Below are 14,239 nucleotides of genomic sequence, written 5' to 3'. Positions count from 1 at the left end.
AAAAGGAAAAGCTCTTGTTATCATAACATGTACACTATAGAATTAATAAATGAACAAATAGCTATTATATAGTGGTGAAATTAACTAAAGGACATTCATTATACTGACAATGCAAGAACATGTCAATATTCGTTTATGCAAATCAACTCAAAATTTAAACAAAGGACTGTTTCCCTATTAACTTGAAGTTCTATAGTTAAAATGAATAATAGCTTCTATTATATGGTGCAGAGACTTGGGCACTTAAGAGGAAAGAGGAGGGACTATTGGAAAGAACCAAGATGAGGATGGTGAGATGGATTGCTGGAATGTCACCACTGGAAAGGAGGGAAAGTCAAGATATAAGAAGAGTGTGTGGTATATGTAATATAAAGGAGAGGGCTAGGGAAGCTTGCCTGAGATACTATGGCCATGTAATAAGAGAGGAGGTGGAACCAATCAAGAGAGCTAAGAACATGCCAGTGACGAGAAGGAGGGGTGTGGGACGTCAGCGGATCAGATGGATGGATATGGTGAGGAATGATATTGGTGATGTGGGACTTGGGGGGAGAAGATGCAAGGAATAGAAATAGATGGAGAAAGTTGACTCGAGCGGCCGACCCTGCTATACAGTGGGATTAATAAGGTCGAAAGAAGGAGAAGAACTTAACATGAATAATAGCAGGAAAGCATGCGATGTTAAACACAGAAACTGAAATTTAGTTTGATGCTGTTGATAGAAAAACGATAATTTTGATAGAAAAAGGTTAATCTTATAGAAAAACGATAATTTTGGTATAAAACGATTATCTTGATATAAGAACTACGATTTTGATATAAAGCTATAATTTTGACCGAAAAACGATGATTTTGTTAAAAAACGATCATTTTGATAGACAAATGATAATTTCGATAGAAGAACGATAATTTTGATAGAAAAACAATATTTTGATAGAAAACAGATCATTTTGATAGAAAAACGATAATTTTTTATATAAAACGAATAGTTCGATAGAAATCGATGATTTCGATAGAAAAACGATGATTTTGAAGCCCATGTACGATATTCTGATCAAGGCATACTGGCAACACTGCGACGACGAAATCATTTAGTCTGGACTGGTCGAGGGTGGTGAAACGACGGGGTGTGTGAGAGAGTGTTGTGTCGTTGTGAATGTTTGTCGCTACTGGTGCAGTCGCTTAGTAGTAATTTTAAGTCAACCAGCAAGTGATTGTTTTAAGTGAACTGATCGTAGGTTAAATAGGAACGCAACAACCATGGAATTCGACGATTACGAAAGTCTTCCCACCAGTAGTGTGAGAGTGCATATGACCGCCGGAGCGATCGCTGGAGTCTTGGAACATTGCGTAATGTTCCCCGTAGATTCCGTCAAGGTCAGTAAGTGAAATTAGTAACGTATTTGATTGTATTTAAAAGTTCACGAGAAAGGTTGAATCGTGAAATTTTCATGAATTAAACTGTAACTCTGTACCCTGTAAACCTTCCTATGTGAGAGAGGGGTGAAGTCTAAGGCCGTCTCACCCTACCCATGTTGGATTGACGAGAGGCCCACAGCTTGCGGTAGTCTTACTGGGATAAACCATCTCTAAACTATCACTGCATGTTTAGGCTGGTATAAAAGAAAAACCGTACTTGAAGATATTGTAGGTGTACAATGCTTATAAATGACATGCAAACCATCCATTTCAACGGTTGCATATCGCATGCCAAATGCATTTCAAACCGTTAATTAACCGACAATTTTGTATGTTTCGTAGCCTTTTGTATATCCTTATAATACCGTCGTAAGACTGTATGGTACATGTTAGAACCAGTATCAATCACAAAAAACATTGAGAGATACTAAGACGTGCTGTTATGCATCTTTACCTTACCTCGCTAAACCCAAGTCATGACACAACCCAATTAATGACACGTTCCTTGCTGGGTAAAACTGAAGACTAGGCTACTAATTACCGCGACCTGGTTCCCGCCAGCCGCCTTCCGTGATTATTGACTGCCTTTATGATTTTGTTTATGTTTATGCCTTTGGTATGTGTATGATATTTACCGTGGTTTGGGTAAAACTTTAATTTTTTATTTCCGCCACTAGTCGACCAGGACAGGTTCCTCATACTTGAATAGAAGGTTTTACCATAAATAGACATAACCGTTCCTATAACGCTACAGATAGGTCCTGACCTAACCAGATCTTACCTACCTAACTTAACTTAGGGCAATGTGCCCCGACCTGTTTGTTTCGAACGGTTCATATTCCGTCCGGCAAGTGCAACCCCCCGGGCCAGTACTAAACACGGCGAGGGACATTCCATTTGGCCAACAACAACCAAATGCACCGCCAGTGTCAGAAGCCCTAAAAGTGTAGAAAAAATCAGTTTCCAAGGAATTGCACTGCCGGACAGGGTATGAACTGTTCAAAACGGACGCAGCCTTGCTCTGTCTTGTGAAGATCGCGTATGGAAACCCCTTGCTGGATGGACTTCAGGGATTAATTACAGGTTAATTACAGCTGACCCCCCAAAAATAATGTTAAATTGTAAATAAGCAACCAAAATACTATAAGAAACTGCCATTTCTCGCTAAATATCGGCCGTGTATCTGTTACTTAGAAATACCTAAAGTTTTACCATTTGTTTGTTTATACAATCTCCCAAGGCTGATCTGCACAAGAGTAGGCTTGGTGCCAGGCCCTCGCCTGACTGGGCGTACACCCCTCATCCTAACCTGACCCAGAGCGCCTTAGTCAAAATCATGAAAGTGAAATGCAGAAGTTTATTTCTGCTTAACCTTGCATGCCGAGTCCAGCAGGCACAGAGTGGCTGAGTTCACACACACACACAGTTCCTCGTGGCTGAGTAGGTAGAAAAAAGATAGAAAGCACACTTCCTCTCGGCCCGTTCCTGTTCGTCAACCAATTTTGCGAGAGTTTGGAATGTGGAGAAGATGACTTTATCCCAGTGGAAGGAATTACTTCTTGATTGATAGGCCTAATGAGTTATGTTACAACATTTACAGTATCAGATTTAACAGTTGTGATCAGATGTTATTGTCATGCTAGGCAATCTTTTTTAGGGATGGCCTATTTGCATTGAAGATACCAAGCATTGAAGAACTTTGTAGATACATTTGGCAGTCAGTTGATATAGCCTGTGCACTTACTTTATGTATATACAACCTATGCAAATAGACACAGCTTCTAATAAGTAGAAAATAGATCATAGTACAAATGTCACAAATGATCAAGAAAGCTCTGTTCATGAGACTTTCAGTAATAATAAAGAATGCTCAGCTCAGGCACTTACTAAAAGATCATGAATGTATCTTAGCATGGTAATCTGACTTCAGTGAACCTCAAGGCATTATGTATGTAGCAAAAGAATAGTTTGCTGCCCGTTTAGCCTATTTTTAATGAACAAGAGGTGATAGGCTGAATCTTGCAATTGGCACAGAAGTAGCTTGATTAGATTGTAAATCGAATTGTGATGAGATCAATAAATTGTTGGGAAAGTTAGCTTTGTTTGAGGAGAGCCTGCCACTTAGTTGTAGAATTTATGTTGGTGTGGACTTGAACATGTAGGTTGGATAAGGGAGGCGTTGTTCTCAAAGTTGATAATCATACCTGAGAAGTGAAGTGTCATGTTTGACTTGGCTGGCTGTGTTTATAATAATGGTTGATGCCTCCTTAAGGGAAAGCTGGTTTAAAGAGAGGCAAGGTACAAAGTAATTAAACCACAGCTACTATTGCAGGTATAATAATACTACAGTACTTGTTGCTAATGAGATTTTTGGAAGTCACATGTAGGAATGAGGGTTTGATTATTAAGAGTAGGCCTAATTATTGTAACTATAATACTGTGATTTGTCATTCCCTGCCAGCAATATGAGTGAGTCTTTTGATGATAATTACTATATTGCTGGTTTTCTGAAGAGAATGTATGGCTTAAGTAATTAGTATCTCGTATCAACCAGTAAAAATAGCCTTTCATTGTTAAGTCTATTGTTGTAATTTTGAAGGTATTCCACAACTTTGCACGTTTTTTGGAAGGCAATAGATGCTTTTGTGGAAGCCTTTTTGTATTGGCAACATGGTAATTACCAGTACTTGCCATTTTCAACAAGTTAAAATCTCTCAATGTCAATGGACCTGGATGTTTTCCATGGTTGGCTTTCCTTTTTTTTTTTTTTTTTTTTTTTTTTTTTTTTTTTTTTTATTTAGTTGCTATCAAGAAGTTTTCTGTTAGCAAAAATGGGCACAACCCAGTAAATGCTGTAGACCCTAAGTTTTGTTATCCTAAAAGTAAGAAGTTACTGCCAAATATTATAAAATCAAAAGGTCTAAGCTCCCCCCCCCCTCCCTCCACCATTTGAAAAGCTTGCTGTAATCAGCCTTTGAAGTGATCTTAACCCTATTTAGCCAGCTAAAAAAAAAAAACACACACACCAGTTTTTATTCTCTCCTGTAAGGAAAATTAGCAGTGTTTTTGTAGCAACATTATTTTCTGCCTTGGTACCATGTTAATGTGATACATTTTTAAATACATCCCTTAAATTGAATAATCATTTCTAAATACATCTCATAAATTGAATGTTAAGTGCAAAGTAAAGGTTACTGTATTTTGGGTTAGAAACTAATTGGAATTTCAGTTATCTGTAAGATATCTAGGAAGTATTCAAATTCAGGCGATAATATAGGGTCTGTTTTTACTTAACAGACATTGTTACTTATCAGGAAACCAGGCCTTGTGTTAAATTGAGGTGCCTCTATCAAAGCACAATAAAGTTTGGTTTAGACAGCGATTCAAGGACTTGATTGTGTTTACATTAAAAAACAAAAGTGCCATGTCTGTCAAACTGAATGAGGATCTGTTTTTGGTGCTTTGAACAATTTTATAGTGTTCTAGTTTTGCAGCTGGCGTGAAGAAATGTAACAAGAGCTTTAGTAAATTGTACTTTGTCTTCCATCAGTTCATGTCATTGGAAGAAAAGATCCTCTGAGGGCCCCTCTTGTATATCATTAGCCAAGTTAAGCTCCTACTCTTGGAAGAACCAGGCCCCAATCTGGAATGACAATGCAGTTTGTATGGTTCCTCCAGGCACTACACTACTTGCCCTTGCATTATTTCACTGGCCTGTTGAATGTAATATGGAAGGTTATGGCCTTCCTTCAGAGAGTAAAAGTGGTGTCCTTCAGCAAAAAAAGTTTTAAGGATTATAGCTGTAAAGACTTCAACATACAGAGTTTGGATTTAGTCAAAGAAGAATGTGTGTATTATGAACATGGCATTAGATACCTATTGACCATACCTCCTGCGTGAATGAGTGTTGAGTCTACAAATTGAAGAGGGTTGTATTTTTTTTAGGAACTAATGGCAAATTTTTATAATAGTTTGCATTTATTTACCAGATACACAACCCTGAAGTTTTGTATCAAGTTCCCCTGTCTTTGACAGAGTAGGTGGGTTTCCCATCCCTTACATTCATCCATTTCTTAACTGATGATAACCAAACTTCATCAACTAGACCAGCTTTCACCATATAAAAGGCTAGAGGTTTGTTTATTAGCAAAAATGCAAATTAGGTTAAGAATTTGAAATTTAAAGCTAAGGAACCCATGAAGCCTAATCACCAAATCATGGCCAGCAGCTAGTCTAAAGCATTTGAGCATAGAAAAATACTGGGAATGTCAGAACCTTTTAGTTGTAAAGGTTCAGCTAAAAAACAGGAATAATAGGATTGCTGATGAGACCTGTCTGTCAGTTCAAGAAGGGAAATTCATTGTCTCAAAAAGACATGACACACAGAATAGCAATTTACTCATCATCCCAAAGTTTATCATGTCCTTGGAGGGACAGTTACATGGATGATTAGCTCACCATCTTACTGTTATGCTTTAGTTTCAGTGGATCCAAGTGCTTTGTAAGTAGTTACAGGTCCACACTAATATTGTGTCCCAGTTGGCCATCATTTTTTGGGTAAACTTTAATTTTAACCAAATGGAGATGATCAAATTATCGTCAAATTCGTCACATTTGTTCACCCATGGATACTTATTTAATAGCTCACATGACCCAGTCTTCAACTGCAGAGAATGCTTGTCAACACTGTACTAACTGTTATGCATATACAGTACTGTGTCAACTTGTGTGAATGTTTAGGCTTCAGGCAAAAGCTAATGTCAAGTCTTGGAAATGAATCATTTAAGGAATATTGGTCAGTTTTGAAATTATCAAGTACTTTACAGCTATTAAATTATAAAAGAATTGCAAGTAATTAGATAAAATTTTAATTTCATAAAGCAAGCTCTGGTCATCCTTGTAAAGTTGAGTATACTTTTAGCTCATTGTTGATAATAATGCTAACTTTGTAAAGAAAGAATCCATCAGCTAATAAATACCAGTAGGCAACTGTTTGTCCACTTTTACTCCCAAATTTTCCTAGTTCTTCCCGGGGTAGTACTATTTGAGATCTACATCACCTTGCTAGGCAGTAGACAGCTCAAGTGATGTTTGAATTTGGAACTGCCCTATTTCCTTTGATAGTTAAGTCTACCATTATCATTAGGCTAAATGTGCCTTCAGTTACCATTATCTTTAAATGTGCCTTCTGTCTGTCTATATTGCCTGTCCTTATATACAGGAAGATACATTGTGATTAGGTCAGCATGAAATCCGAAGGCCCTTAAACAGCAACAAAGCAGGCACTTCACATCAGTCAGTGACATTGTTTTAGAAATTGTAAGTACATGGCAGTAGTCATTATGTCAGACATTGCAACTAGCCTATGATAACTTTTCTCATGAATTGAAAGTAAATGCCTTTAAAGTTTACTTTAAGGAACTGATGTTCTTTGTATACATACCCTTTTAGGCTAAGTGAGGAATGGGGAGTATGCTGTATACACCCTCTAGGTAAAATGAAGAATGGGGATATGTGTACATACCCTGTAGGCTAATTGATGATCGGGGTGTTCGTATACATATCCTTTGCTTAAAATGAAGAAAGGGGGTACAGGGTATGTGTAAATACCCTTTAGGCAGAATGAGGAATTGGATGTACTGTAATCATGGTTTCAAGACAAAAACTAGGTTGACCATTGCATTAAAATGATAAACTTGATATATGGATAGGTATGAAGTCTTCCTGTATTTGTGTATACAGTATTTTAGCTTTTGCAAGGCATTATGCAAAAGAATTACCGTAATGCACACTGCTTCCCGTCAGAATTTTTCATTGGTGTCGTGAAACTGTGTTGGATATGCTGTACAGTATTAAGATAGAAGTTGTGTATTAGGTCTTATTTATGTGAAGTTGTGTATTAGGTCTTATTTATGTAGTGCTGACTGAACTTGTTTTTAATGTTTGTCAATTTCTTTATATTTCAGACACGGATGCAGAGCCTGGCACCATCTCCTGAAGCTGCATACAGAAGTATACGTGAAGGCTTGGTCAAAATGGTCAATTCAGAAGGGATCTTGAGACCCTTGGGTGGTGTTAATGCTGTGATCCTTGGTGCTGGACCTGCTCATGCTTTATATTTTTCAGCATATGAGGGAATCAAGAAGAAATTTACCACTAATAATTCAATTCAAAATCATATTGTCAATGGTGAGTTTGTGTACTGGAACTTGAATGTTTCTCATTTCTGTTGTGGCATTGGTGGTTTATATCGTAAACTGTAGCATGCCATGTTGGTTATTGTCAGTAAATACTTTAGCGCTCTTTAGTGGTACAAAAAATTTTACATGATGCCACACCTAAGCATGGTACTGCTTAGCTGCAGGTGCTGTATATCAGTACAACCAACAGACTGGTGGAACATCCATTGCATAACCACATAATATTGCTGAGCATAGTCACTTGATAACTACAGTTGCTATACTATAATTGTCCATATCTCGGGGGTGGGGGGAGGTTGTCAAAAGGTATTCATGAGACAACATTGCTAATGTAATGTAAAGATGCCACTCTGGTGCTATTTCAGTGGAAAGGGTAGGCTGTTTGAAACTACTCTAGTACAATTTACAAAATCACCCATACAAAAAGCCATCCTACATTCTTTGGATGAGAGGGTGTTCATTGGAAATAGTGATTGGCCAGTAAAAACTGAAATCCAAGAAGAATGTTTTGCATAACAGGCTGTTAATATTTTGTAGCCCAACAGTGTAGTTTTCTAGGTAATTAGAAAAACATGATCATTATTAAAGGCAAATACCCTTTATTGTACTGTAATAATAGTGTGTTGTATCATAGTTATAAAGCATTTTCCAAAAAAAGTACTAATGAAGCATGTTGCTCATAGATGAGTTGTTTTCACCTCCAGAAGTGGGAATTTGAGTTGTACCAGTTTGAATGTAAAGTAAGATTAAAAATTGTTTAGAAAGCACAGGGAAACAGAGGTAGAAGAAAAAGATGAAAGATGGCAAAAAAATATTGTCAATTTTTTATTGTTAAATAATTCTTATTATTTTTTTCTGTGAAGGACAACCAGTAAAAGCTTTATGGTTTTTGTAGCTCATTTTAAATGGATGAATATATTGTAATAAGTTTGAGGTTGTGCATTAAGGCTGATGATAAAGCTTCTGTTTTCAAAAGTATACTGCATCCCAAAAATTTATGCCTTAATTGAAGATTTTGACAATGAAGTAGATTCTTGTTTGATTAATTTGCATTTGACATTTATACATAGTATAATTATGCTGATTGTGGCAGCTTGTATTGATTAATTTGCATTTGACATTTATACATAGTACAATTATGCTGATTGTGGCAGCTTGTATTAATTATCCATGGGCAGTAGCTTCCCAGTGCATTATTGAGTGTATACTTTATCAGTAGTTGATTTATAATTATTATTCTGAAGATGAACCCTATTCATGGGAACAAGCCTGCAGGGACCATTGACTTGAAATTCAAGCTTCCAAAGAATATGGTGCTCATTAGGAAGTAAGAGAGGGTAAAGGGATGGTAAGAACTGCAATGTTGTCCAAGTTCATTAGTGTATGGGCTCAGTTTTCTCAGAAAATTTACAAGTGATATATTTTCTTTTAACAGCTGGTGCTGGTTGTGGAGCAACACTTCTGCATGATGCCATCATGGTTCCAGCTGATGGTAAGTCATAAAAAGAGATGGCTAAACATTTTTAGTGTAATAGTACTTTATAGAAATTTTCTGAGCATAGTGAGAAAGCATTACAATATTTGAAAAAAGTATGAAACGTTATTGTTAATTTTAGGGGACTGGTTTGGGATTTTCATATTACTGTACTTGTTAGGTTCAGAGTTTTTAAATTAATTTGTTTGGTTTTTCTACCAAGGGAAAGGATTGGTGTTTATTTATAATTTATATCTTTGTTACAGTCTTATCAAGTTAGGTCATTGTTGTTATCAGAAGATATAAAAGTGTCTTCAGAATTTTGAAGAAAATACATAAAATATTAACATCAAAAACTAAATTTTGTGGGTTCTGGCTAGGTGGTAGAACAATTCATGGCATAATGAATGTAGAACTAACAGGAAGCCCCTCAATAAGAAAATGGTTAGTTTCAGCAAATTGGTTAGTAAGTTATTGAAGAGTTTGTGTAAGGACTCAGGTTCTTTATTGGATTGAAAATATTAGATCGTCTGATTAAATCATGGTAGCTTAAAATGAATAATTAACGAAAGATGAATAACTAACTTAATTTTTAACCTTTCAGTAATCAAGCAAAGAATGCAGATGTTTAATAGCCCATATCGCACCTGCCTTGAATGTGTGAGGAGACTTTATCAAACTGAAGGTTTTGCAGTGTTCTATCGCTCATATACAACACAGCTGGCTATGAATCTGCCATTCCATGCCATACACATCATGACTTATGAAAAACTTCAAAATCTTCTGAATCCCGAGAGGGAGTACAATGCCAAAGCACATATTGTAGCTGGAGCTGGGGCAGGAGCAATAGCTGCAGCATTTACAACTCCATTGGACATGTGCAAAACTGTGCTTAACACCCAAGAAACCTCAACTCTTGCACAACTACAGCAGTCAAGAATTGTTGGAATAATAGGGGCTTTAAGGACTATTTATGTTATGAATGGTGTATCTGGTTTCTTTAAAGGATTGAATCCAAGAGTGTTGTACCAAATGCCAGGGACAGCAATTTCTTGGAGTGTGTATGAGCTATTTAAGCACCATCTGTTGAAAACCCAAAGTAAAGCTGAAAGACCTGCTGCACATAGTGACAGTGATTTAATTAAAGATAGTGTAATAAGAGACGGAAATGTAACTTCAAAAGCAGGCAATGATGGGGAAAGTACAGGAATAGGGAAAATAATGTTCCAGGAGAAGCCCTTTGTATCACTTGGCACCACAACGAACAAAACCATGGAAAGGCTGAGATCTTTGCACATGCCTACATCACTGACAGCGAATTGTGCAGCAGCAGATGAGAATTGGTTAAGAAAGTAGCATTTGCACATACACTAAGTGCAAATAATTGAAAGTAACGCTGGTGCCTTGAAGGTGTAGTAAGTAGGGGTAAGCAAGAATGAATACTGTCCCAAAGAAAATATTTCTTGCTTATGAATTCTGTTCAAGTTGGACATAAGTAATCAAATACAGCATGAAAATTAAATCCATTTGACTTGCCATTGCATAAAGTCAAGAAATCAACTTGCCATTGCATACAGTCTAGTCATTTTCTGAAATGAGGTAACACTTGCTCAAAAAGTATGATCAGAAAGGGATGGGTTTTTGGGGGAGAATTTTCTTGATTGGGCAAAATTTATATAGGGATGAAGTAAGTTTTTTTTATTATTATTAAGGAAGGGCACCAAGAAATGAAAGGAAAACTTATTGTGATCTCCTGTCTACCTAATTTTTAACCAGGATTTCATATAGAATTTTAAAAAGTATGTAAATATTTTTATAGCTTGTTTGTGCTTTTGGAATGATGTAGAGAGTTTTACGAAGCCCTGATTTCTCTCTTAAATTAAATTTCTTCCGGTAAGCTTTCCAGTTATGATAGTTACCTCACCTTTTTATTAGATGTGATATTTTTTTGTTTAATGTTGTCATTGTCAAGCAGATTTTTTATAATAGATATACTATATCTAATACTTAGAAAAGGTTAAACCATACATATGTTTCCCTGGCTTTCTAGTGAACTGGATTACAATTCTTTGTAATATACAGACTAGCTTTGCTACCATAATTTAGCAACAGCTCAATGCAGTACTCTGATGGGTAGCAAAATTGCTACATGATTGGTAAGGCTTTTAGGATGTTTGTATCATGTCTGATAGGTAAATTTATAGATATCAACAGCCCCTCTCTCGCAGATGCTGTTTTTCTTTAAAGTTAGTGTTTGTTGATCCATGATACATATCTGTAGCAGGGTTCATGTTGCTGTAAATGGATTTTATGTCTAGTTCAAAAGAGAAGCCATGAAGATCAAGAGCAAGCTATTGTATTCATGCTGTATTTTCACCATCTTAGATTTGTAAATTTCCCAGATTAACTTCTCCATATAGAGTATGATTAAACGCACTGCACGGTTGCAGAAATCTTTCCTATAAGAGGGTCATTCCAAAGCACAGTAAAATGCCTTCGTTGATTGTCCTTAGCGGTGGCATGTTAAAAAAAAAAAAAAATGCCACATGAGCATTATTACATGGAAGTAGCTCCCAGTTGGTGGGCCCCCAGGAGCAGCTTTTGTGACTAAGAGTGATTCCTTAATATCAGTGCTGATTGATTGTTGAGGCAGTTTCATTACTGTTGATTAAAATTTAAGAATGCAGAACTACATGCATAGTGGTATATTGCAACAGTGTTGTGAATGGTTATCAGCAGTGTGGTTTGAGAACTGATATTGTATACCATGTTAGGTGTTGGAATATATTTAAGCAATACCTGTTTTATATACAGTAGCACTACTGCATTATAGTGGAAAGGTTTCCATAATGTAATTCATGATTTGACAAATGCATAGCCTGCTTTCACTATTTGATATGCCGTATAGCCGGAGTTTAGTGTTGATTACATTTTGGGTTGTCTACTGTATCTGTTTGTCTATATGGTATTAAATAATTCCCTTGAGCATATGACTTGTATTTCCAAGGGCAGACCACCCAGGGAGTTTTGCTAATGTCTGAATTTTTTACCCTTTCCATCCTTAATGCATTCCATTTAAAAATTTTGCAGCAGCTTTCTACCTTTTACTTTTTGTGTGTCCCATCTCCCTCCAGTAGGGTGTCATTCCTCAGCCTCCACCCCTTTTCCTAATAGTTGCAAGTGTGATTATATTCAAGACTTCATCTCAGACAATTCAGTCGAATTGAAGAGATGCTTCACCCTGTTTTTTCATAGTTTATGGTCCTTGCGCCAAGCTGTCAGTGTCTCCATTATACTGCTAGAAATGATTACTCCAATGAAGTGATCGATTAGTTAAGAAAATCATAGTTCAAGACCCTCTGACCATTGCTTTCTTTCCACATCACCCAGTGTAAGTACAGAAATGACAAGTGGCTTTTAGTTGCTGGTTGGGTTACCCTTAAAAATGACAAACTGATATGCTGAAGAATTGTTTTTTGTTCTGCAAAAAAAAAAGCAAAGAATTTTTTATTTAGTACTTGTTAACTCTCACAAAAGTAGAAGTTAGACTAGCATTTGTTAAGTCATGGAATAATTATGAAATGGCTGTCTTAAGTAACTGTGTCTACCCTGGATAACATCATTCCTATACAGGATTATTGGATATTTTCTCTCTCTCTCTCTCTCTCTCTCTCTCTCTCTGTTTAATTGATGTTATTGCATCCTAAGATTACTGATTTCAGATTCTTTACATTTTTCCTTATTACACATGTATGTATTTTGTAATCTTAAAGATTGTAATAAGATAAGCTGAATATCCAATAATCTACTGTATGATATTTTTTGTTGTTTAGTTTTGTGATTAAGGGATTAGATGCACTTTCTTTGAACACGAACTGTAGCATGGCCTTCTGGAAAAGAACACATATTCTGCTTTAAAACATCTGTACAAAGCAGTTCGAACACCATTATGAGGCTTTTAGAATCCCAATAGTATCAGTGCTGTCTCCACCTTTATTGTCAGGATTGTATTTTACCGAGTCTGCTCAGATCATTTAATGAATCTCAAGCATATATATTCTGTTTTACTAATTTACGTATAGTCAAGAGAATGATTTTTAGTACAACACATTGCTCATCAAGGCAAAGACAAAAATTTTTTTTTTTTTTTTTTTTTAATAGTACACAGTAATCCACTCCTGTTATGAGTTTTTGTTGTTAGAAGGAATTTGAAATATAGCTTTTGCTAGCAAGGTTATTTTTGTAATATAGATTTTATTTTGAGAATGTTAGAAATTGAATTGTCTAGAATCACAGTGTGAAATTAGATTTTTTCAGGTATATACAATTCTATTGAAGGTTCTTAGTGGAACCCCATTTTAATCTGTAGTTAGTGTTCGTGTTTTTTGCAGTTGCTGAATGCACAAATATTTTGTTGTGATACTTGTTAATCTGTTCGAGCTTGCAAACCATGAGTTCTGAAATACTAGTACATCAGACTTAACTGTCTGATATACCACAGTACTGCTGTTGGTAAAGGAAGACAAATGTGGTTGTGGTAATAAATACTATTTAAAATTAATTTAGAGTGTTTTGGGATTGTAAGCACACTATCAAGCAACTATAAAATATCAGAGTACAGTACACCTATATGGTTTGTTTAGAAATGGGTGATTTTTTACTGTTCTTCCAATGATTTTTTTTTTTTTTATATTTTGCCATCTAAAGTACATTATTATTGTAGACAGACTCTGCAAGATATTACCTGTTAATATGGAGTCGGCAGCACTGATACAAGATTCTTCAATACTCGTGGAGAAGCTTCAGGCCCAGGGAGGTTTAATCTTTTCCAGTATTGTTGTTAATCTCAAATGTACAGAAGGACTATTTAATAATGGAAATATATTTACATTTTATAGAATATTTGTTTTATTTCCCAGTACTGTATATTGTGGTCATACTTCCGGATTTATCAGGTACCTGCAGATGTTCCGCCTATGAAAATTTCCCAACCTTTTATTGTTACTTACTACTCCATTGATATACAAAAGCCTTTTGACATACATGACGGTACTATACTCTGTCCTTAAGTGATTATACATGGTAAGTTTTAACTCTTTAAGGTGCATTTGAATTGGAAAATGTAGATAATCTAGGAAGCTCTTAGAGC

The 14,239-nt window shown here is 36.0% G+C and overlaps 1 protein-coding gene across 2 annotated transcripts; it reads left to right on the top strand.

The window, feature by feature from the left end:
- The first annotated feature begins 1,063 nt into the window (after positions 1 to 1,063).
- Positions 1,064 to 13,990, top strand: LOC136854057 (mitoferrin-1-like). 2 transcript variants are annotated; one of them, XM_067130152.1, is made up of 4 exons: positions 1,064 to 1,374; positions 7,383 to 7,605; positions 9,052 to 9,108; positions 9,695 to 13,990. In XM_067130152.1, the coding sequence occupies exons 1-4, from the start codon at positions 1,258 to 1,260 to the stop codon at positions 10,444 to 10,446; spliced, it is 1,149 nt and encodes a 382-aa protein (XP_066986253.1). In that variant the 5' UTR covers positions 1,064 to 1,257; the 3' UTR covers positions 10,447 to 13,990. The 2 variants fall into 2 exon arrangements, with proteins under 2 accessions (XP_066986253.1, XP_066986254.1); XM_067130153.1 differs by having other exon boundaries at positions 1,088 to 1,378.
- The last annotated feature ends 249 nt before the right edge of the window (positions 13,991 to 14,239 follow it).

This window comes from Macrobrachium rosenbergii, chromosome 28 (assembly GCF_040412425.1).
Source record: "Macrobrachium rosenbergii isolate ZJJX-2024 chromosome 28, ASM4041242v1, whole genome shotgun sequence".
Taxonomy (NCBI): domain Eukaryota; kingdom Metazoa; phylum Arthropoda; class Malacostraca; order Decapoda; family Palaemonidae; genus Macrobrachium; species Macrobrachium rosenbergii.
The sequence above is the reverse complement of the archived record's forward strand: the minus strand, read 5'-3'. Positions and strand labels throughout refer to the sequence as shown.